Source organism: Phyllobates terribilis, unplaced genomic scaffold (genome assembly GCF_046119375.1).
Source record: "Phyllobates terribilis strain yellow unplaced genomic scaffold, ASM4611937v1 Scaffold_5__5_contigs__length_657084704, whole genome shotgun sequence".
Lineage (NCBI taxonomy): Eukaryota > Metazoa > Chordata > Amphibia > Anura > Dendrobatidae > Phyllobates > Phyllobates terribilis.
In genome coordinates, this window is record NW_027362765.1 from 472,799,316 (window position 1) to 472,822,110 (window position 22,795).

Genomic DNA, 22,795 nt, shown 5'->3' on the forward strand with positions numbered 1-22,795 from the left:
GGGTTTCCATCTTTCTTTTTCTTCATGCACCCCCCCACGGATCACCGGCCATGGCGAGCACAATTTCCCTTTTAATCCTACCAGTCCGAATACCATATATTTGATAGTGGGGGTGCCCATTTTTGCAGCTCGTTTCAGTTTAATTGGGCTAACCTACAAAAAAAAAATGCAGTAGCAGGCACAACACAATGTACAGAAGTGAAAGGGATGTGGCACTACCCAGAGGAGTCAGATGATCTGTGCGGGTGCCAAAAGTGAGCCCGAGTGATGACCAAAAGTTTGTTTTTGGATTAATTTTCAATTGTGAAACAGAAATTTAAGGGTGCGACCAAAGCTCTGCTTACCACCACAAAATCGTGTGCGGCAGTTAGCCAAGGTGGTGGGCAGAGTTTATACCACACTGTCTGGTCGTACTGGAAGTAGAATTTATCTTTATTACAATTCCACAAATTACTAACTTTCCCAGTAAGGACTCAGCAGGTGGAGATATAACATGCGTCGCATCCTGCTGAAAAGGACATTTGGTACAGGTACTGACGGAAGTGCTGTAAAGTTTTTCATTTTTTTTTTCTCCTCTTAACTTATCAAACAAATGCTGATGCTGAGAACACTCCTTGTGATTTGGCTGAAAGTAGCTGATAATGCTTTCTGTAGATGTCCATTTCAGCTGAATTGCAGGCACTGTACACAGCATAGGGCACTGTGTAGTGTAGCACATGTTGCCACATTAATTTCAGCGTCCCTTTAAGCCTATCTAACACTTGTACTCCATCTTTTGTGTTTTTTTTATTTTCCAGTTTTGCTGTCTATATGCTCCCTACTTTGTGATCCCAACCCAGATGATCCTTTAGTACCAGACATTGCACAGATCTACAAGACAGACAAGGATAAGTAAGTTTTCATTCTGCTACATTTCGTAACCTATCTCCATCTCAGAAACGTTCCAATTGTGATGAAGCCCAAAGATACGGTTTCTTCAGTTCTTGATCTTGGTTTTTTCCACTAAGGGTGTGTGCACACAGGAAGTCTTTTCAGACGGATTCTGCCTAAAATCTGCCTGAGAAAACGCACAAAATGTTAGAAATATGTGCAGTTTTTTTTTTTTTTTTTTTTAATGTGCAAACAACTTTGCTCAGGCGTTTGAGAGTCTTTTAACCAAATCATGTTTCAAAAGATGCTAAGCGGCTAAAAGTGAGCCAACTATTCCTCAGGTGTTGTCTTCATACTTTACAAGTGTGGGAAGGCTCTCAAGATATCCCCGGCATCTTTTTTTGGGCATTTTCGCTTTAGCAACAGCTAGTAGTTTCTTCATTGTTGAATGGACAATACAAAAAGACTGGAAAATGCCAGTTGTCAAAAACGATGAAGCAAGCTCTCAGGAAACTACCAAAAAGGCCAAAAAAAGACCCTTCAGGACCAAAAATACTGTGTCCTGAAGAGTCTTCCTCTTGGAGAAAACTGTGTTCGGAAATGTGCACATGACAGTTTTTAAACTCGGGCAAGCTCACAAAGTTGTGACTCTTGTTTTTGGTCTGCTGTTTTTTTAGCCTGACGTCCCAAACCCTGACCTAACCATACTTGAAGGGGTTGTCCAGTACTTTTTCTATTGAGTAAAAAAAAAAACAAAAAAAAAAAAAACGCATTACCCAAAAGTAACATAGTAGACTAATCTACGGCTTTCCAGATGGTTCTGTCATACAGCTGCCAGTCCCCAATCGGTCCTTGCTTTCCCTTCTGACAGGTGGCTGTTGTTGCTGCCAGTGATTGGCTGCAGCTGTCTCATGTCTGTTCGACAAGAAAAGAATGTTATTCCCATAAACGGCACTTGTATATATTGTCCATCCTGTGGGCAGGTAATATAATTCCTGAGGTTTTGGCTGTTGAGATCTCTACTGACCTTGAGAATGGAAGACCGTGTCGCCTGGTGAATGGAATAGTAGTGCCCAGATGCCTCTCCTATAGATGGTAAATGGAGCGGTAGATGCACATGCTTACTACCTCTCCTTTCAGGGCCACTCCCTCATGAGGGGTGTAGCTCTTAGCAGGCAAAACCCCAGCAATCATAAATTCATCATCTATCCTGCGGATCGGTAATAAATGTTTTATTAAAAAAAAAAAAAACCCTTTGAAGAGGTATTCCACTAATATATCTCTTTTTAAAGGGCTGTTTTTTAATTTAAATGTGGCATAATCGAGAAACCAACTTCCAGCTGCATGTAAAGTGCTAAAATGTCAAAATATAGTAAATATCCATGTATAATAGACATCCTGTTGCCTAACTATAGTGTTTGTATATCTCCAGACACTACAACTAGTACACACAAAGCCTATTCACAAAAAGGTATAGAGTCATGGGATGAATGAATGTGAACGTCCTATTCTGATATAATTAAAATTTAATAGAACAGGTTAAAAACACTACATAGCGTGTACAGAACAGAGAAATGCAACAAACCATAGCAAGAGGAGATGACAATACAGGTTATATAATGTCCATAGCATATCAACTTATTGCCCAATAGATGTTTGGGTAAAATATATGTGGCTAGCAGAGCAATATAAATTGTCAGGTATAGAAGTATGATCACAAATGGAGTAACATGTTAAAAAAAGGGGTTTAACTTTTGCAGTTACCTGTATCCATCTCCTCCTGCTGGAATGGTACCTTGTCCCAACGTGCGTTTCGGCGCTATCCTTTGTTAGGGTGTGACAGGTTTTTTTTTATTGTTAAAGTTTTGTAAATCTTCTTTTCTCATTACAGATACAACAGAATAGCAAAAGACTGGACTCAGAGATACGCAGGCGTGTGAAGCTGTCATTTCCTATAGTCCAGCGTACTGTACATTCTAGGTTTTTCAAGATTGGGGGCGCAGTTTACTGTTTCAGAGGCCAAAACAAAAAAATTGTTTGTTTGAGTTTTAGACCTATACATACTTCTACAGAAGTTCCAAAACAATGTATAAATATCAATTAAGTGGGAATCTCACTTTTTGCATTAGGGTCCAATAGACTGGCTACACAAAGTGTTAAAAATGTCATATTGAGAGCAGCAGCATAAATGATTTGGAGTATTTTCCTCACTTGTTTTGGGTGTTTTTTTTTAGTGCGGAGTCTTGTCTTTGGTCATTGTTATCACTATTATCTAAGTTCGTCTACGTTGAGATCCTGTTCACCTGAATAACATACCCCGCAAAATAGGAAAGCTGTGCTCTGTAGAAATGGAGCAATGTGACCTTATCACGTGTAGTAGAAAAATGCGATGAGTGATTGATCCGGCTAGCTAAAATCCACTAGTGGAGACCCCTCAAAAATCTGAAGATCTGATGTGTGGGACTGAGGACCATTTGCCGACGTTCCGCTCTATATGCAGCTTGTTTTTGGAGCCATGTGCGTGGATTCTGTAGTATGCATGACCACAGCTGCTGCCTCTTTTGAGATGTTTTGTAGGCCTTATTATTGGAAGTCTTAACACTTCTGGTGCCAATTCTAATGCCCCCTAATTGATAAATGTGAAAATCCTTTTTTAAGTTACTGTTTCAAAGTGCCGATCATTTGTATGTTTATTAGAGAAATGGATGTAGAATGATTCACTTCTTAATGTATTGTCCTAGGTGTGGGTTGTTTTTTTTTGTCTGATTCCATTCCCAAGTAAAGTTTACTTTTGTTACATACTCAATGCCCCTAGGACAATACATGAAAGGGTAAGTACACCATCACAACCAATTTGTTTATTCTATTTTTTTTTTTTTTTTAATACGTTTCCCAATACATCAGATTCTCAGCTTCTATGCAGACCTATGTGCTTTTTTTTGGTTATAAAATACAATGAAACTTTGTGTAGTCTGAGCCTGAAGCCACACTCATTACTTTTTGTTAAGAAATATTTGCTAGGTGAACCAGAAGTAGAGGACCGATGAAAGACTGCAGGATCCGACTACACGGAGTTTGTTTGTTGTCTGTTACCATGGAGTCACTTAGAAGCTATAGACATAAGAGTAGCCAGTTATTTTATTCAAAACTGAAAGTTCATTTTTTTTTTTTTTTATGCATAGTTGGTGCAATAAAGGTGCTAAGGTGGATATAGCTTTTTAAAGATGATCTGGCACCAGGTTTTGCTGCCCCATCTAAAAGTAGTGGCAGCGACACTTATGCTGTGTCATTTAGTCAACTTCTTACTGTAGATTTGATAAAACACTATTTTATTGGCTGCAGCTCTGCTAGTTCTCTCATTGATGTGCTCTTGCTATGCAGTTCTATATATTGATAAGCCCCAGCTATCTTACCACTGATTGGCTTCTTTTTGCCTATACACAGTGTAGGCAGAAAGTTGTCAACTATATGATGTTTGAGTTACGACACAGCTCCTCACTGAGAGGACTAACAGAGCTGCAGCAGATAAAATAGAGAATTTATCAAAACTACAGCAAGACGCCTAGTAATCCCAGTGCTTTAATTGGGATCTCTGCCCATGTTTTATGCCGCACTCTGATTGGGAAGCATAAACCTGTATTTTGAGTCCCTTTAAGAAACATGTGAGTGAGTTGTTCACCTATTTCTGTAGTAAAATATCAAAACTATGGGTACTTTAACTTTTCTGTACTTTGCAAAAGACATTTAATGCTGTTTTTAAGACACCTGTATTTCCGCATCTCCTAATGATACAAGCTTTGTTTGAGGACGTTGTCTGTGTTGAGATTTGGTTCTGTTAGCTCACTATTTCATTTGTTTTTTTACTGTATAGTCTTAATTTAATTTAACTTTAAGTAAACTCATTTAGATTTGTGTTTTTATTTTTAATCACTTCATTGTCAAGGTGAAATTGTGTAAAAAGTTTAGACTCCACGTGAAATGATTACAGATTTCTTAAAAACTTCAAATGATCTTTGCACTTATAATTCCTGATCCCCTAGTTACAGGGGAGAGATTATTCTTTTTCATTGTTTGTTTGTTTTTTTTTTTTGTTTTTTATTCTGTTGCATACTTGACCAGTTTAATGCAATGTGAACACGAGTTGCACTGCTGATAACAAAACATGTATCTTTTTGTTTCTAGCTCTTTTTGCATTTTTATTTTTCTAGTTTGATTTTCATATGGACAGTATAATACAGATCACAAATCTTTTACAAGTCTTGCTGTCGCTTTTTCCATACAAATAAAGTTGCATTTTCTACTAAGTCTAATATGTGTTTTTTTTTTTTTTTTGTGTTTTTTTCTGATTCGGTTAACCTCTTCACCTTCCTGACCAGGCTAAATTTTAGAATTCTGACCAGTGTCACTCTGTAGTAATAGCTCTGGAACACATCGTGTCCCAGTGATTGAGATTGTTTTTTTTTCGCGACACATTGTTCTTTATTTTAATGGTAAATTTAGGCCGTGTTTTTTTTTTTTTTTTTTTTTTTTTTTTTTTAAATAACTGCATTTATATATTTACCTCCCCGCCCCCCTCCCACTCTATAGTTTGGTGCTTACAATAGCACACATTTTACGGTACTAGAAATCGCCAAGCGGGGGCATATCCGGAACCCTCTTTTGTCGAGGATTTGGGTGTTATACCCCAACCCAATTAGTGCTGCTCTTGTTGGCCAAGTGGGAAAGGGGGTCCTCTGGGATTGGAAAAACTGGATTGCTTTGTTTGTCTATTCCACATGGTATTTTCTGATTACAGTGGGGTGGGGATTGGGGGGACATGGGGTCTCCAGCAACCTTGTGCCATGATACCCATTAAAGATTTTCCAGTAGTGCAAAGGAGAATCAAGTTACAAATTTATAAATAAGAGAACAGTGGCTCTGGTAGGAAGGTCTTAGGGGCCTGCGACAAATTGGGTCAATAACCACTGGTTCTCCTAGGGATATCAGAAGAGATGCTGCTACTAAAGTAAGAAATTTGCACTGGGCTGATAGACTCAAGGACTGCAGGTGACTAAAATGGCTAATTATTACCTTTAATTAATATTGGTTAAATGTAAGAGCAATAAATCTAAAATATACTATATAATAAAATCCTGGTTGAGGTAAAAGGTCCTACTGCGAGCTGGATCAGTCTGTGGCAGTATTGGGATGGAGGGATATGATTAAAGGTTCAGATGTCCCCTGGAAGAAAAAGGTGAATAAGTGATTGATTGGTTTTGATGCTCAAGCAAGAATGGGTTTAGAAGAATTGCTAGTACCTGGATGAGACTGATGAGGGGAGTATATCTGGAAGGGTGAACCAGCACATAAGACGTAGCAGATGAAGTGGTAGCTAGAAGTGAATTGAATGGATTGTATTAATTAAACATGTAAATGGTTACTAGCAGTTGTTTGGGGGGGCTATATTTACCTGGATAGATGGGATTTTCAGATAAATTCCTCGGTAGGTGGAATTGGCAGAGAATGAGATTGAGATCTGTATCTTAATGAGACCTGGTAGGACGGAATAATGCGTATGAGTGATAGAAATGAAGCCTTGGAGAGGCGGATAGCATAGAGTGGTACACTGATAAATTACCTGGTATGTATAGGGATAAGATGTAGTTTGAGTGGCAACTTGATTATGGGCAAAGCCCCGTGCTTAGTGGAGGATTTAGTGAAGTGACCATGGTTTTGGTCTGACACACTCCAGAATCTTGATGGATGTACTGAATTCTTGAGGGGAAGAGTAAGAATGAATTGTAGGAGCTTAGGTTAAGTCTGGTATGGAGGCCCCCTCTGGCCATCGTCACTGGCACAATCGTGAATAATTCTGTAACTGTATAGGAAGGTTTTTACCTTTTGCTGAAAAGCTGCTGGTCCTCCTGGTAGTCGGGGCCTTAGCACAGAGGAAGGAGACTCTCTTGTTGGAGCTGAGCAGATGCTGTACTCATCCCGTCTGTGATGCAGTATGCGGTGAATGGTCGGTGTGGGTAATTTATAGCGTTGTGCAGGTAAGGTTCTCACGTAATGAGGGAGAGCCTTAGGTTTAAGCTGATGCCCTCCTCAGCTGGTCGACGGTGAGATGAGCGACAGGTGGCCGCACTGGGTGGATTGCGGCGATTGTGCAGGAAGGTTCTCCCGTGAAGACGTTGCTGTTTGTCGCTGTACCTGTTTTGCCCTGGCTGGGCGAGTGGAGCATGGCAGCGGTAAGATTTCTTACGGCTGTGTGGAGCAGGGTCCCGGCCCGTGACTCGTGTTCCTAAGTGTCTTGACGCGACAGCATTCAAGGACCTGGTGTCATGTGCTTACGTGATCGGCTGTGTACGGAGCAGCGGAGGGACCACAATTCTTGCGCGTTCCGTAGCTGTACGGTCTTCATCAGGCTTCACATGGTATTTTCTGATCAAAGGGGGGCATAGGTATCACGGCACATGGTTGCTGGAGACCCTATTAAGAGATTGTCCAGTAGTGCGAAGGAGAATCAAGTTACACTACTTTGTGTTTTTAGTAATTCCTTTAGTTCTATAAGGGGGGCACTAATGTGGTGGCATCAGAACTCCCTATTATACCAGTATTAGTAGAAAGGATCAGTCAACAGCAGATTAGATGGGCCTCTCACATCTCTACCCCATTATTTCTATTAAGTGTCATTAGTGTTTTCACTTCAATGGAAATAATTTCCCCATTAGAAATCCCTGGGTGATATATTTTACATCTGGAAATCCCTCGCATCTAGAGAAAATGACACTGGGCAGGGGTCTCTCGGGATTTGTACTGAAGGGCTCTACATACAGTAGCTATGTGCAGGATACTTTTATTCTGTCACAAAGTTATAGATTTAATTGTAAAGGTGAAGATTTTCACCCAAAATCCTCAATTATTTTCTGTAAGAAAAGAAGGATTGGGTCATCGTACAAAATTCTCACTATATGATGGAAACCCCTCTCTGCCACGTTAAATGCTTCAGGTCTATATATACTTGACATTTTATATAAAGCTGGAATTTCTGCCATTTTACCATACTGCAGAAAAAAGACCAGAAGTCAGGTTTTTTTTATTTTTTCATAGAAACCTACATAGTACTTAAGTTGTAATATTATTTAGAATCAATGTTTCTTGTAGATCTCCAAAAATATCTTTAGGTTGTGTGCACACATTAAGTATTTGCTGCAGACATTTCTGCGTCAAAAACGTGTATGTTGGCAGGATTATCGCTGCATAAAAAAAATGTGCGTTTTTGTTTGATTCATTACAATGGGTGAAAAACACAAAAGTGACATGCTGCGGCTCTGAAACTGCTTCAAATCTGCAAGGAAAAAAATAAGCTACATGTGAATGACGCTCGATGTTTCTAGGAGTAGGCGATGAAGGATCACAGGCTATAGTAGTGAGCCTGTGCTCGTTATCACCTACTTCTAGAAACATTGAGCCTCCTGATGAACCTTCCAATATGGGGAGACACGTCGAGGCACAAGCAATGAACGATAAGTTATCTCTACACTTATCACTTTTCAGACTGTGGGCTCTTAGTAATCTATCTGGTATGTCCTATACCACTGTTATTATTAACCCTATCTATGAGGGATATTCTGATTACATCACGGTCTGTCAGGGTGGGGCATCTGAGCGGGGACGCCACATCTTCTTTATTATTTTTAAGGTGCCAACTCCGCAGCTAAGCAGTACCAGTTTAGGGATTCACAGGGTCCTTGGTGTTTTGGGTGGATTAACCCCTTTACAACCCAAGGTGGTTTGCACATTAATGACCAGGCCAATTTTTACAATTCTGACCACTGTCACTTTGAGGTGATTACTCTGGAACGCTTCAACGGATCCCCCTGATTCTGAGATTGTTTTTTTTCGTCACATATTGTACTTCACGATTGTGGTAAAATTTCTTCGATATCACATGCGTTTATTTGTGAAAAACAGAAATTTGGTGAAAATTTTGCAATTTTCAAAATTTTGAATTTTTATGCCTTGAAATCAGAGCGATATGTCACACAAAAGAGTTAATAAATAACATTTCCCACATGTCTACTTTACATCAGCACAATTTTGGAACCAAAATTTTTTTTTTTATTGGGGAGCTATAAGGGTGAAAAGTTGACCAGCGATTTCTCATTTTTCCAACAAAATTGACAAAACCATTTTTTAGGGACCACATCATATTTAAAGTCACTTTGAGGGGTCTTTATGACAGAAAATACCCAAAAGTGACACCATTCTAAAAACTGCACCCAAAATTTGTTGTGCAATTTCCCCTGGGCACGCAGATACCCCATATGTGGGGAAAAACCACTGTTGGGGCGCACTGCAGGGTTCGGAAGGGAAGGAGTGCCTTTTGACTTTTTGAATGTAAAATTTGCTTGAATAATTAGCGGATGCCATGTTGCGTTTGGAGAGCCCCTGATGTGCCTAAACAGTGGAAACCCCCCACAAGTGACACCATTTTGGAAACTAGACCCCTCAGGGAACTTATCTAGATGTGTGGTGAGCACCTTGAACCCCCAAGTCCTTTACAGAATATAACATGGAGCCATGAAAATAAAAAAATCTAACTTTTTCCACAAAAATTATGTTTTAGCCCCATTTTTTTTTTTTTTTATTTTCACAAGGGTAAGAGGAGAAAATGGACCCAAAAAACTGTTGTGCAATTTCTCCTGAGTACGCCAATACCCCATATGTGGGGAAAATAGTGTTTGAGTGCACGGCAGAGTTCAGAAGGGAAGGAGCACTGTGTGACTTTTTGAATGCAAAATCGTCTGGAATCGAGAGCGGACGCCATGTCGCGTTTGGAGAGCCCCTGATGTGCCTAAATAATGGAAACCCCTCCCCCCCACAAGTGACCCCCTTTTGGAAACTACACCCCTCAAGGATTTTATCAAGGGGTATAGTGACCATTTTGAACCCAGAGGTACGACACAGAATTTGATGACATTAGGTCATCATATTGAATAAGTTGTCATTAGTCTTGAGCGCAAGTGCTCACTACTTGAGTTTGCATCGGGTACTCGGGTATGCACCATGTTACGGGTGCTCAAGTGACATGCTCGAGTCCCCGCCCGCATGCTTTACGGCTATTAGACACCCCAAAAAAAACAGGCGGGGATTGCTCGTGCATGGCAGGCAATCTCCGCGAGGTTTTTTTTTTTGCCGCGAAGCATATGGGGCTGAGACTCGAGCATGTCACTCGAGCACCCACGATACTCAATGCATACCCGAGCACCTGATGCAAACTCAAGTAGCGAGCACTTGCGTTCAACACTAGTTGCCATATCGTCAGCTATTTTTTTCAAAAGTAAAAAAACAACAAAAAAAAACAACCTCAGCCCTAGCGTTTATTTTTTACGCCGTTCCTAGTGCGGTATAAGTTATTAGACTACCTTATTCTTCGGGTCGGTGCGATTACAGAGATACCAGAATCATATGGGGTTTTTATGACTGACAGCTGTCACACACTAAAAGACACATATTTTGTAAAATCTAGTGTTTGCATCGCCATATTTTGAGGGCTATAATTTTTCCATATTTTGGCCGACAGTCATGTGATGGCTTGTTTTTGCGGGATGAGTTGACTTTTTTATTGGTGCCATTTTCAGGCACGTGACATTTTTTGATCGCTTTCTATTCCAGCTTTTGGGAGGCAGAATAAACAAAAAACAACAATTCAGGAATTGTTTTTTTTTTTATTTTTTTTTATTCTACTCTGCGTGTGGTAAAATTGATAAGGCAGCTTTATTCTTCGGGTCAGTACGTTTACAGCGGTACCACATTTATATCGTTTTTCTATGTTTTGGTGCTTTTACACAATAAAAGCTATTTTATAGAAAAAAAATTTTTTTTGCATCGCTTTATTCTGAGTGCTATAACTTTTTGATTTTTCAGATGATGGAGCTGTATGGCGGCTTGTTTTTTGCGTGACAAGACGTTTTCAGCGGTACCATTTTTAGTTATATTCGTCTTTTTGATCGCGTGTTATTCCATTTTTTGATTGGCGGTATGATAAAGCATTGTTTTTTGCTTCGTTTTTTTTTTGTTTTGTTTTGTTTTTACCGTGTTCACTGAAGGGGTTAACTAGTGGGACAATTTTATAGGTCATGTCGTTCCGGACGCGGCTATACCAAATATGTGTACTTTTATTATTTTGTTTTTTGTTTTTTTTTTCACAATAATATTTATTGATGGGTACATTATATTTTTATTTTTGGTGGATTATTTTTTTTTATATATTTTTACAATTTTTTTTTTTTTTTTTTTTCCCCCACTTTCTTAGTTTTTTTTAACTTTTTTACTTTGTCCCACTATGGGACTTTCACTTTTTTTATTCTGATCGCCTACACAACATAGGGATGGAGCACCATCCTTGTGCCATGCAGGCAGTCAGCGCTGCACAGGGAGAAGATTGTTTGGTCATGCACTGCGCATGACCAAAAAATCTTCCTGCTGTCTGGTGACCCGGATGTTGTCATGACTACATCGGGTCGTCATGGCAACACCCGGGAAGCCGCGGCAGACAGCGCTGGAGGCCGGAAGAGGAGGTGAGTATACCGATCACCTCCCCTTAGCCACCGCAATGCTGCGATCGACTTTGATCGCAGCATTGCGGGGGTTAATGGGCCGGGAGCGGTGCGGGACCGCTCCCTCCACATAGTACCGGGTGTCAGCTGTGACAATCAGCTGACACCCGGCGGCGATCGCGCCCGCACAACATGTGTGCGGGCGCGATTGCCAAGACGTACTAATACGGGTCAGGCTCTTAAGTCCCAGGGCACAGACGCGTATTAGTACGTCATGGGCTTTAAAGGGGTTAATCTATATCCACATTACTGGACCAACGGTATCATAGGTCCAAAGGGACTGCTCTAGAGTATTTTAATATAATTTTTTTTTTTTTTTGCATATGTTTATAATTTGCACGGTCTTTATTTTTGGTGTCTTTTAAACAATAAATATTTCCGTTTTGTCTACGGTCGCCCGATCAGTATTTGATCAGTATTTTCCATCAGTATTTGGAAGCCAAAACCAGGAGTGGGTGATAAATACAGAAGTGGTGACGAGTTTCTATTAGACTTTTCCTCTGCTTGTTCCTCATCTGTTTTTGGCTTACAAATACTGGTGTAAAATACTGACCTAATACTGAATGTGTGACCATGGCCTTAAAGGGGATTGCATGTTTCCCATACTTATTACGCAGTTATGAATGAGCCCATACCCCGCTCGTCCTGTTCATGTTTTTGGCAAGTGCTATACTGGCCTGGCCTGGACTAAGAAGGCAGCTCTGTGAATGGCAGGTAGCCTTAATGTGCCACAAACCATTCCAAATTTTCTCTTTTGCTAAAAGGCGTCTGACGGAACCTTGTCTGTGAGGACCCTCTGCTTCTATTACCGCTCGCTGTAAGCGCAGAGCGACTGCTCCTGAAGTCACTAACCTGCCCCAGGCAGAGGATACAGAGAATCCATTATCGCCTCCTCCCCGGGCGTCTCAGACACTCTGAGCACAGAATTTTAGCACTGACTTCATTACACAGAGCTATGAAGCTGCTCCCTCCGTCCAGACACATTTATTTGTTTAGAACTCGTTGCACAGCTCACCAAAACTGCATCTGTTTTATCACCTAAAACACAAAGATTATTTCTTATGCGCTGCTATGCAATTGCTGATCTGAGATCTTGAGCTGTATGGTGGGGAAATGTTTGTCTTGTAAGAACTTAACAAGAATCTTTTTTTTTTTTTTTTATCAGAGATCACAATAGATGTGTTCTTAAAGGGGTTTTCCCACAAAGTTCATTTTAATCAATAGATTTCGGAATAATAATAACTTCCACAACTGGATGCATTTAAATAAAATGTTCCTGTGCTGAGATAATCTTATAAATGTGCCCCTGCTGTGTACTGTGTAATGGCTGTGTCTGACCGTACAGGAACATGGTCTGATCATACCACAGCTCCTGGGCAGGGGAGGACGCAAAAGAGTATACAGACAGGACAGCAGGGGGTCACAGCTGATTCTTTCTGATGAGGCCATGTTCACACAGTCAGTATTTGTCAAAATAGCCAAATCAGGAGTGAAACAATCCGAGGCAAAGTATAATAGAAACATGTCACCACTTGGGCATTTTGGATTACAAATACTGATGTAAAATACTAAACGTGTGAACATGGCCATAGGAAAAGCTTTTGCCCCCCCCCCCTCCTGCCCAGGAGCTGTGGTATGATCAGACCATGTCCCTGTATGGTCAGACACAACCATTACACAGTACACAGCAGGGGCACATTTATAAGATTATCTCAGCACAGGAACATTTTTTTTTTTTTTACGCATCCGAATGTGGAAGTTATTATTCCAAGATGTATGGATTAAAATATACTTTGTTAATAGGGAAACCCCTTTAAAGCTGACAACCTTATTTAAACTTTCCCATGCACACTTAAAAAAAAATCCCCACTGGAGTGGAGCCACTAATCTAAGTTTCCTGTCCCTACTTACCAGTGTCTGTTATCAGCGCCGCATCGCACTTCTTCTGTGGTTGTGACCTGCCGGATTGCTCCAATGTTTGCTGGGTGATTCGGAAGTTACAGCACGTTGTAAGGGCTTGTGCACATGACTGTATTTTCGGACCAATGTTATACTATGGGGCTGTGCACATGTCAGACTTTTTCCTTGGACCAAGCCGTTCCGAGAAAAAAAAAAAAAATCTCTGCATGCCCAAATTTGATCCTATATTCGCATCATACTCTGCCATGCAACTCACTGAGTCCATAGAAAATATCAGACTGCACTTGGATGACATTTGAGTGTGGTCCGATTTCCATGGACTGATGGAGAGGAGAAAACTGATCAAACTGAGGAGGAGAAAATGGAGAGAAAAAAAAATCTCAGATTGTGATTAGCCTAATTGGCCCGATCGTGGATGAGAGCATATATGCTGGTGTGACCCTGGCTTAAGTCTATCAGAGCCAGAACAAGGCTCTCATAGACTTACATTGAGAGTTTGTGACAATTACCTCTGACTTTCAGTCAGAAGTTGCGATCGCAAGATGACTGCTAGAGTGGTACTGGGAAAAGCTGAAGATGTTTACTGGTGAGTCTAGTATTTGGGTCAGGGAACTTCTATTAGTGGCTCCATTCTAGGGCTGCAATAAAAAAAACCTGCTGGAGTGGTGCTTTAAAGGGGTAACACCATAACAGAAAGTGATAGTATAACACCAGGATATTTCATCCACTTTTAGACTACCTGAACCCCCACTGTTCTTGAGAATTTTTTTGTTTTGTTTTTATGATTAGAAAAACATGTCTGCTTTCTTCCAGTATCCGCACCACAACCATTCCTGACTTCTATCTGTTATTGCAGCTTAGGTCCATTTAACCTAAAGGGGATCTGTGATCAACTAACTCCCCCAACAGACTAGACGATCATGCATGTAGGAATTTAACGTACAAGCTAATGAATATCTGAATGGCCCCAAAGCAGTAGTTTAACGCTGAGAAATCCTATTCTTGCCATATATACTAATGAGGCAGGAAGTGTATTGGGGGCGGACTGGTGCATGGCAAGTGGTCCTGACTCCCTGACTGGTGCCACCCTCCCCATCTTGACCATCATTAGCACTAGTGATGAGAGAGTATGTTCTGTTAACCCTTTCGCTGAGTATGCTCGGGTGAGCTCCGAGTATTTATAGCTGCTCGGTGATATGGTTGAATCGCTCCCATGTGCATGATTTGCAACTGTTTGACAGTTTTATTACATGTGAAGAATGTGTAAGAAATGGACATTCCTCACATGTAATAAAACTGTCAAACAGTTGCAAATCATGCACACGGGAGCGATTCAACCATATCACCGAGCAGCTGTAAATACTCAGCGAAAGGGTTAACAAAACATACTCGCTCATCACTAATTAGCACATATTGTAATGACAGGATTCTTAGTGCAGGAGCAGCGCTGTGGGGCTAAACAGGCATCCATTACTTTGTATTTTAAGGATCTATGCAGTCATGTATTCCAAGTAGGCTTATAGTTCTGGAGGAGTGGACCCATGGGACTTCGGGTTCTGGTACCCGACACAAAATTTACTCCAAAGTTCGGTTTGGGTAATAGAATTGTACCGGAACTTGAATCAGAACCCAACCCCCATTTAAAACATTTGAGGACTCGAACTTCTGATCTGGAAAATACTGTCATTGCATGGGAACGGACCTTCGGGAGAAATCCGTGTTCAGCGTTTAGCCCCGGACACGAACTTTCCGGTACGAACCCCAAACTATTAAGTTCTGGTTCGCTTATCTCTAGTCTGCTATTCACAGTCACTCCAGGATATTTTACAGATGATGGCTACAGCTACCAGACTAAGACAAAGGGCCCATTCACACCACGTGCACAGCAGATTGCAGATAGACCTTAGAATAGTCAATGGCATTATTCACACTGTGTGTTTGTGTGGGAAAACAATCACAGCATATGTCACTAGACTTTGTCCCATCAGGAGTGTAGAAATGAGTCATATGACACCCAAAATATAAGCACATCTTAAAATCAGTAATTTACCATATCATATATTGATAAACAATAAAAAAAAATTATGGGTTGCAATGGGAAAAAAAAAAATCAGATTTTTTTGCTTTTTCTGGGATTTTATGTTGATGGCCTATCCTTAGAATAGGTCATCAATATTTGATCAGAGGAAGTGTGACACCCGGCACCCCCGTCAATCAGCTGTTCCTGATGCCGATAGCAGGCGGATGTGTTCAGTTGTGGAGCCCCGTTAATTGTATACTGGCCACAGTAGGGTACTGCACATGTATCTCATATTAACATCAATATGGGGCAGATGTGCAGTACCCTGCTGTGGCCACTATGCAGTTGTTGGTGCTGTGTAGTTCTTCTCCACAACAGAGCACAGCCGAGAATGGCTGATCCTTTCTTTGAAGTAAATCATTGCTTATATACAGGCAGGGAAATGTTTTATCTCACAAAAACAATCAGCTGTGATCCCGTGCTGTAATGTCTGTATACTCTTTTGCGTCCTCCCCTGCCCAGGAGCTGTGGTATGATCAGACCATGTTCCTGTACGGTCAGACACAGCCATTACACAGTACACAGCAGGGGCACATTTATAAGATTATCTCAGCACAGGAACATTTGTGATTGTGGAAATTATTCCAAGATCTATTAAAATGTACTTTGTTCGTGGGACAACCCCTTTAACTATTTTACCTTGCTGTATAGTCATGGGGCATAACATGGAAGAGGAAGCTTTCCTCACAGATCAGTTCTGAGTTTCCATTGAGAACACACCATTATTACATGTATCTACAGAGGTGGTCTCTACAAGCCCTACCATACAGTAGTGTGAAACCACACATCTGCCTTAGAGGGTCCCTGCACATGTTCTGGCCCTAGGTATGTAAGATACATACAGGAAACAATGTCGAGTTTCATAAGTACAGATACAGGTGCATCTCACAAAATTAGAATATCATCAAAAAGTTAATTTATTTCAGTTCTTCAATACAAAAAGTGAAACTCATTACTGTATATAGAGTCATTACACACAGTGATCTGTTTCAAGTGTTTATTTCTGTTAATGTTGATGATTATGGCTTACAGTCAATGACAACACAAAAGTCATTATCTCTAGTGATGAGCGAGTATGTTTTGTTAACCCTTTCGTCGAGTATGCTCGGGCGAGCACCGAGTATTTATAGCTTGCTTGAGCTTTAAGTTTTTCGTTCCGTGAACATGATTTGCGACTATTTGACAGATTTAATACATATGAGGAATGCCTGTTTTTCCAGCATTCCTCACATGTATTAAATCTGTCAAACAGTCGCAAATCATGTTCACGGAGCGACGAAAACTTAAAGCTCAAGCAAGCTATAAATACTCGGTGCTCGGCCGAGCATACTCGACGAAAGGGTTAACAAAACATACTCACTCATCACTAATTATCTCAGTAAATTACAATAAATAACAAAAAACAACTGCAAAGGCTTCCTAAGCATTTAAAAAGGTCCCTGAGGCTATGTGCCCACGATGCAGAATTGAAGCAGAAAATTTCTGCAGCGTTTCTTCATGTCCTTGGCAGTAAAAACGCTTGCGGATTTTACACGCGTTTTTTTCAGCGTTTTTACATGTGGCCTCAAATCTGCATGCGGAAACGCACAAATAATGGACATGCTGCTGATTTTTCCGCTGCGGAAAATTCTGCAGCATGTGCACAGCACATGAGGATTTTCATTGGGGACCATGGGGCATGTATTACCAAGCGTTTTTAAAGCGTTTCCGCTGCAGAAATTCCGCATCAAAAATGCTTGAAAAAACGCATAGTGGGCACGCAGCCTTAGTCTGTTTCAGTAGGTTCCACAATCATGGGGAAGACTGCTGACTTGACAGATGTCCAGAAGGCAGTCATTAACACACTAAGTAAATGCAAAGTAAAGTTTGCATTTCATTTGGAAATCAAGGTCCCAGAGTCTGGAGGAAGAGTGGAGAGGCCACAATCCAAGCTGCTGGAGGTCTAGTGTGAAGTTTCCACAATTAGGGATGGTTTGGGGAGCCATGTCATCTGCTGGTGTAGGTCCACTGTGTTTTATCAAGACCAAAGTCAGCGCTGCCGTCTACCAGGAAATTTTAGAGCACTTCATGCTTCCCTCTGCCGACAAGCTTTTTGGAGATGGAAATGTCATTCTCCAGCAGGACTTGGCACCTGTCCACACTGGCTAACACAAAAAAAAAAAACCTTTGTCTATTTATCTTAAAAGGTAATCTTTAATAGTCATACTTGACACATATAACATACAACAAGTGCCCATAAAGTGCCCATAAAAAGTGACCTAGTGCAGGTAGAACTGTTCATTTATCATGATTATTTTTATGATTATTTTTTCTTTTTACACACCTTATTGCTGACAGTGATAATCTTCCACTACTGGATATATAATTTATAGGTGTGAACTTGGACAAAAACAGCCTATACACAAGTCACTAAACTTAGGCTGTGTGCCCACGTAGCGTTTTTCAAGCGTTTATGCTGCGGAATTTCCGCAGCGGAAACACTTGTGAAACGCATGTATATCCGCACCCCATGGTCCCCAATGGGATTCCGCATGTTCTATGCACATGCTGCGGATTTTTCCGCAGCGTTTATGCTGCGTACAAAAATCCGCAGCATGTCATTTAATTTTGCGGAAGCGCAGCGGAACTCCCGCCATTGACTTGCATAGAAACCGCGACTGTACATTTGTACAAGCGGCTTCTATGCGTCTCTATGTGCGGATGGTACCCAGTTCCGGAGGACAGGAGACTCTCATCCAGACCTGGGTACCATTGTACCTGTAAAAAAAGAATAAAATAACAAATAAAGTTTATATTCACCTGTCCGGCGGCTTCTCTCTGAATGTCGGCATCGCTTGAGGACCTGTGGTGACGTCACAGTCATGTGACCGCAGGCCCTTCACCGCTCTGTCTTGCGATATGCCGGCAGCCGGGAAACCAGACAGGAACGAGCGCTGCTGCACACACCGGGGCCTCGGGGGTGAGTATAGCTTTGTTTTAATTTTTACGGTCACACTATATAAATCCATGCTGTTTGCTGTTTGCATGGATTTATATAGTGTGACCTAGTTGTCAAGCACTTTCCAAGTGATGCTATCGCCTGGAAAGCGCTTGTCAATCTGCATGCGGAAACGCATATGAATCCGCATGTGGATTCGCAAGTATTCTGCAGGAAAAACGCATGCACAATCTGCATGCGTTTTTGCTGCCAGAGAGATGCAGAAATGCTGCAGAAATTTTCTGCTTCATTTCTGCATCGTGGGCACATAGCCTTAAAAACAGCAGGAGAAGGTTGTTGTATATGGGGCTTATGAATGCATATCTATTATTTCCCAAGCTACATCAATATATCACATATATATATATATATCTCAAGGGTGGAGCCTTATACCAGTAGTCCTTAATCAAATGTATTCACATATTCCAGTATAATATTCCTATAGTTAGCAATGCTAATCCCACTCACAGTTTGCATTTATGTGGTAAACTGATACTCCATTCCAAATACTTTTTCATGATAATGACATGATCAAAAAATAGGACTTATCTTATATAAGTATTCAGGTTGCCCCCATCATTCCTCCAAACTCCTCGACGCGTTTCCCCGTTGTTTGATGGTTCATCAAGAGAAGATCATCCTGCAGAGAGCTACCTGAGAGCTTTGGAGGAATGATGGGGGCAACCTGAATACTTATATAAGATAAGTCCTATTTTTTGATCATGTCATTATCATGAAAAAGTATTTGGAATGGAGTATCAGTTTACCACATAAATGCAAACTGTGAGTGGGATTAGCATTGCTAACTATAGGAATATTATACTGGAATATGTGAATACATTTGATTAAGGACTACTGGTATAAGGCTCCACCCTTGAGATATATATATATATATGTGATATATTGATGTAGCTTGGGAAATAATAGATATGCATTCATAAGCCCCATATACAACAACCTTCTCCTGCTGTTTTTAAGGCTATGTGCCCACGATGCAGAAATGAAGCAGAAAATTTCTGCAGCATTTCTGCATCTCTCTGGCAGCAAAAACGCATGCAGATTGTGCATGCGTTTTTCCTGCAGAATACTTGCGAATCCACATGCGGATTCATATGCGTTTCCGCATGCAGATTGACAAGCGCTTTCCAGGCGATAGCATCACTTGGAAAGTGCTTGACAACTAGGTCACACTGTATAAATCCATGCAAACAGCATGGATTTATACAGTGTGACCGTAAAAATTAAAACAAATAAAGCTATACTCACCCCCGAGGCCCCGGTGTGTGCAGCAGCGCTCGTTCCTGTCTGGTTTCCCGGCTGCCGGCATATCGCAAGACAGAGCGGTGAAGGGCCTGCGGTCACATGACTGTGACGTCACCGCAGGTCCTCAAGCGATGCCGGCATTCAGAGAGAAGCCGCCGGACAGGTAAATATAACTTTGTTATTTTATTCTTTTTTTACAGGTACAATGGTACCCAGGTCTGGATGAGAGTCTCCTGTCCTCCGGAACTGGGTACCATCCGCACATAGAGACGCATAGAAGCCGCTTGTACAAATGTACAGTCGCGGTTTCTATGCGTCTCAATGCAAGTCAATGGCGGGAGTTCCGCTGCGCTTCCGCAAAATTAAATGACATGCTGCGGATTTTTGTACGCAGCATAAATGCTGCGGAAAAATCCGCAGCATGTGCATAGAACATGCGGAATCCCATTGGGGACCATGGGGTGCGGATTACCGTGCGTTTCACAAGTGTTTCCGCTGCGGAAATTCCGCAGCATAAACGCTTGAAAAACGCTACGTGGGCACACAGCCTAAGTTTAGTGACTTGTGTATAGGCTGTTTTTGTCCAAGTTCACACCTATAAATTATATATCCAGTAGTGGAAGATTATCGCTGTCAGCAATAAGGTGTGTAAAAAGAAAAAATAATCATAAAAATAATCATGATAAATGAACAGTTCTACCTGCACTAGGTCACTTTTTATGGGCACTTGTTGTATGTTATATGTGTCAAGTATGACTATTAAAGATTACCTTTTAAGATAAATAGACAAAGGGTTTTTTTTTGTGTTAGCCGGTATAATTATTCCCTTTTTACATGGAATCAAGACTGTGATCTTATTTACCTGTCCACACTGCCAAAAAGTACCAATACCTGGTTTAAAAACAACAGTATCACTGTGCTTGATTGGCCAGCAAACTCGCCTGACCTTAACCCCAAAGAATCTATGGGGTATTGTCAAGAGGAAGATGAGAGACACCAGACCCAACAATGCAGACGAGCTGAAGGCTGCTATCAAAGCCACCTGGGCTTCCATAACACCTCAGCAGTGCCACAGGCTGATCGCCTCCATGTCACGCCGCATTGATGCTGTAATTGATGCAAAAGGAGCCCCGACCAAGTATTGAGTGCATTTACTGAACATACATTTCAGTAGGCCAACATTTCAGATTTTAAAAACATTTTTCAAGCTGTTGTTATAAAGTATTCTAATTTACTGAGATAATGACTTTCATGTTTTCATTGGCTGTAAGCCATAATCATGAACAATAACAGAAATAAACACTTGAAATAGATCACTCTGTTTGTAATGACTCTATATAATATACACTGCTCAAAAAAATAAAGGGAACACTTAAACACCACAATTTAATTCCAAGTCAATAACACTTCTGTGAAATCTACCTGTCCAGTTATGAAGCAACACTGATAGTGAATCAATTTCTCCTGCTGTTGTGCAAATGGAACAGACAACTGGTAGAAATGATAGGCAATTAGCAAGATACCCGCTATAAAGGAGTGGTTCTGCAGGTGGTGACCACAGACCATTTCTTTGTTCTCATCCTTTTTGGCTTCTGTTTTGGTCACTTTTTCATTTTGCCATTGCTCTCACCCCTAGAGGTACAGTAGCATGAGGCGGTGCCTACAGTACAACCCACAGAAGTTACTCAGGTAGTGCAGTTCATCCAGGATGGCACATCGGTGCGAGCTGTGGCAAGAAGGGTAGCTGTGTCTGTCAGCGCAGTGTCCAGAGCATGGAGCAGATACCAGGAGATGTGGAGGGAGCCATAGGAGGGCAACAACCCAGCAGCAGGACCGTTACCTCCCTTGTGCAAGGAGGAACAGGAGGAGCACTGCCAGAGCCCTGCAAAATGACCTCTAGCCGGCCACAAATATATGTGTCTGCACAAACTGTTACAACCCTCATGGAGTCGGTTTCTATGAGGGCCTGACGTCCACAGATCGGGGTTGTGCTCACAGCCCAACATTGTGCAGGACGCTTGGCATTTGCCACAGAACACCAGGATTGGCAAAGTGGCCACAGGCACCCTGTGCGCTTCACAGATGAAAGCAGGTTCACGCTGAGCACATGTGACAGACGTGACAGAGTCTGAAGACGCCATGGAGAGCGATCTGCTGCCTGCAACATCCTTCAGCATGGCCGGCTTGGCAGTGGGTCAGTAATGGTGTGGGGTGGCATTTCTTTGGAGGGCCGCACAGCCCTCCATGTGCTCGCCAGAGGTAGCCTGACTGCCATTAGGTACCGACATGAGATCCTCAGACCCCTTGTGAGACCATATGCTGGTGCGGTTGGTCCTGGGTTCCTCCTAATGCAGGACAATGCCAGACCTCATGTGGCTGCAGTGTGTCAGCAGTTCCTGCAAGATGAAGGCATTGAAGCTATGGACTGGCCCGCCTATTCCCCAGACCTGAATCCGATTGAGCACATCTGGGACATCATGTCTCACTCCATCCACCAACGTCACGTTGCACCACAGACTGTCCAGGAGTTGGCGGATGCTTTAGTCCAGGTCTGGGAGGAGATCCCACAGGAGACCATCCGCAACCTCATCAGGAGGATGCCCAGGCATTGTAGGGAGGTCATACAGGCACGTGGAGGCCACGCACAATACTGAGCCTCATTTTGACTTGTTTTAAGGACATAACATCAAAGTTGGATCAGCCTGTAGTGTGTTTTTCCACTTTAATTTTGGGGTGACTCCAAATCCAGACCCCCATTGGTTAATAAATTTGATTTCCATTGATTTTTGTGTGATTTTGTTGTCAGCACATTCAACTTTGTACAGAACAAAGTATTCAATGAGAATATTTCATTCATTCAGATCTAGGATGTGTTATTTGAGTGTTCCCTTTATTTTTTTCAGCAGTGTATATATTAATTTCATTTTTTGTATTGGAGAACTGAAATAAATTAACTTTTTGATGATATTCTAATTGTGTGAGATGCACCTGTAAGTCATGGGTCACGTAGGGCTTCATTTTGTACAGCAATGAACATATTCTGAATTTACAGACACAACCAATAAACCTAGGATGTATTCAGAA

At 41.5% G+C, this 22,795-nt stretch overlaps 1 protein-coding gene across 1 annotated transcript in view; it reads left to right on the forward strand.

The window, feature by feature from the left end:
• UBE2D1 (ubiquitin conjugating enzyme E2 D1) overlaps window positions 1-5,174 on the forward strand; it is a 32,878-nt gene extending 27,704 nt beyond the window's left edge. The window contains exons 6-7 of the mRNA XM_073685485.1: window positions 798-891; window positions 2,762-5,174. Coding sequence (XP_073541586.1) covers window positions 798-891; window positions 2,762-2,810 — 143 coding nt within the window. The 3' untranslated portion in view covers window positions 2,811-5,174. The remainder of the gene's footprint in view (window positions 1-797; window positions 892-2,761) is intronic.
• The last annotated feature ends 17,621 nt before the right edge of the window (window positions 5,175-22,795 follow it).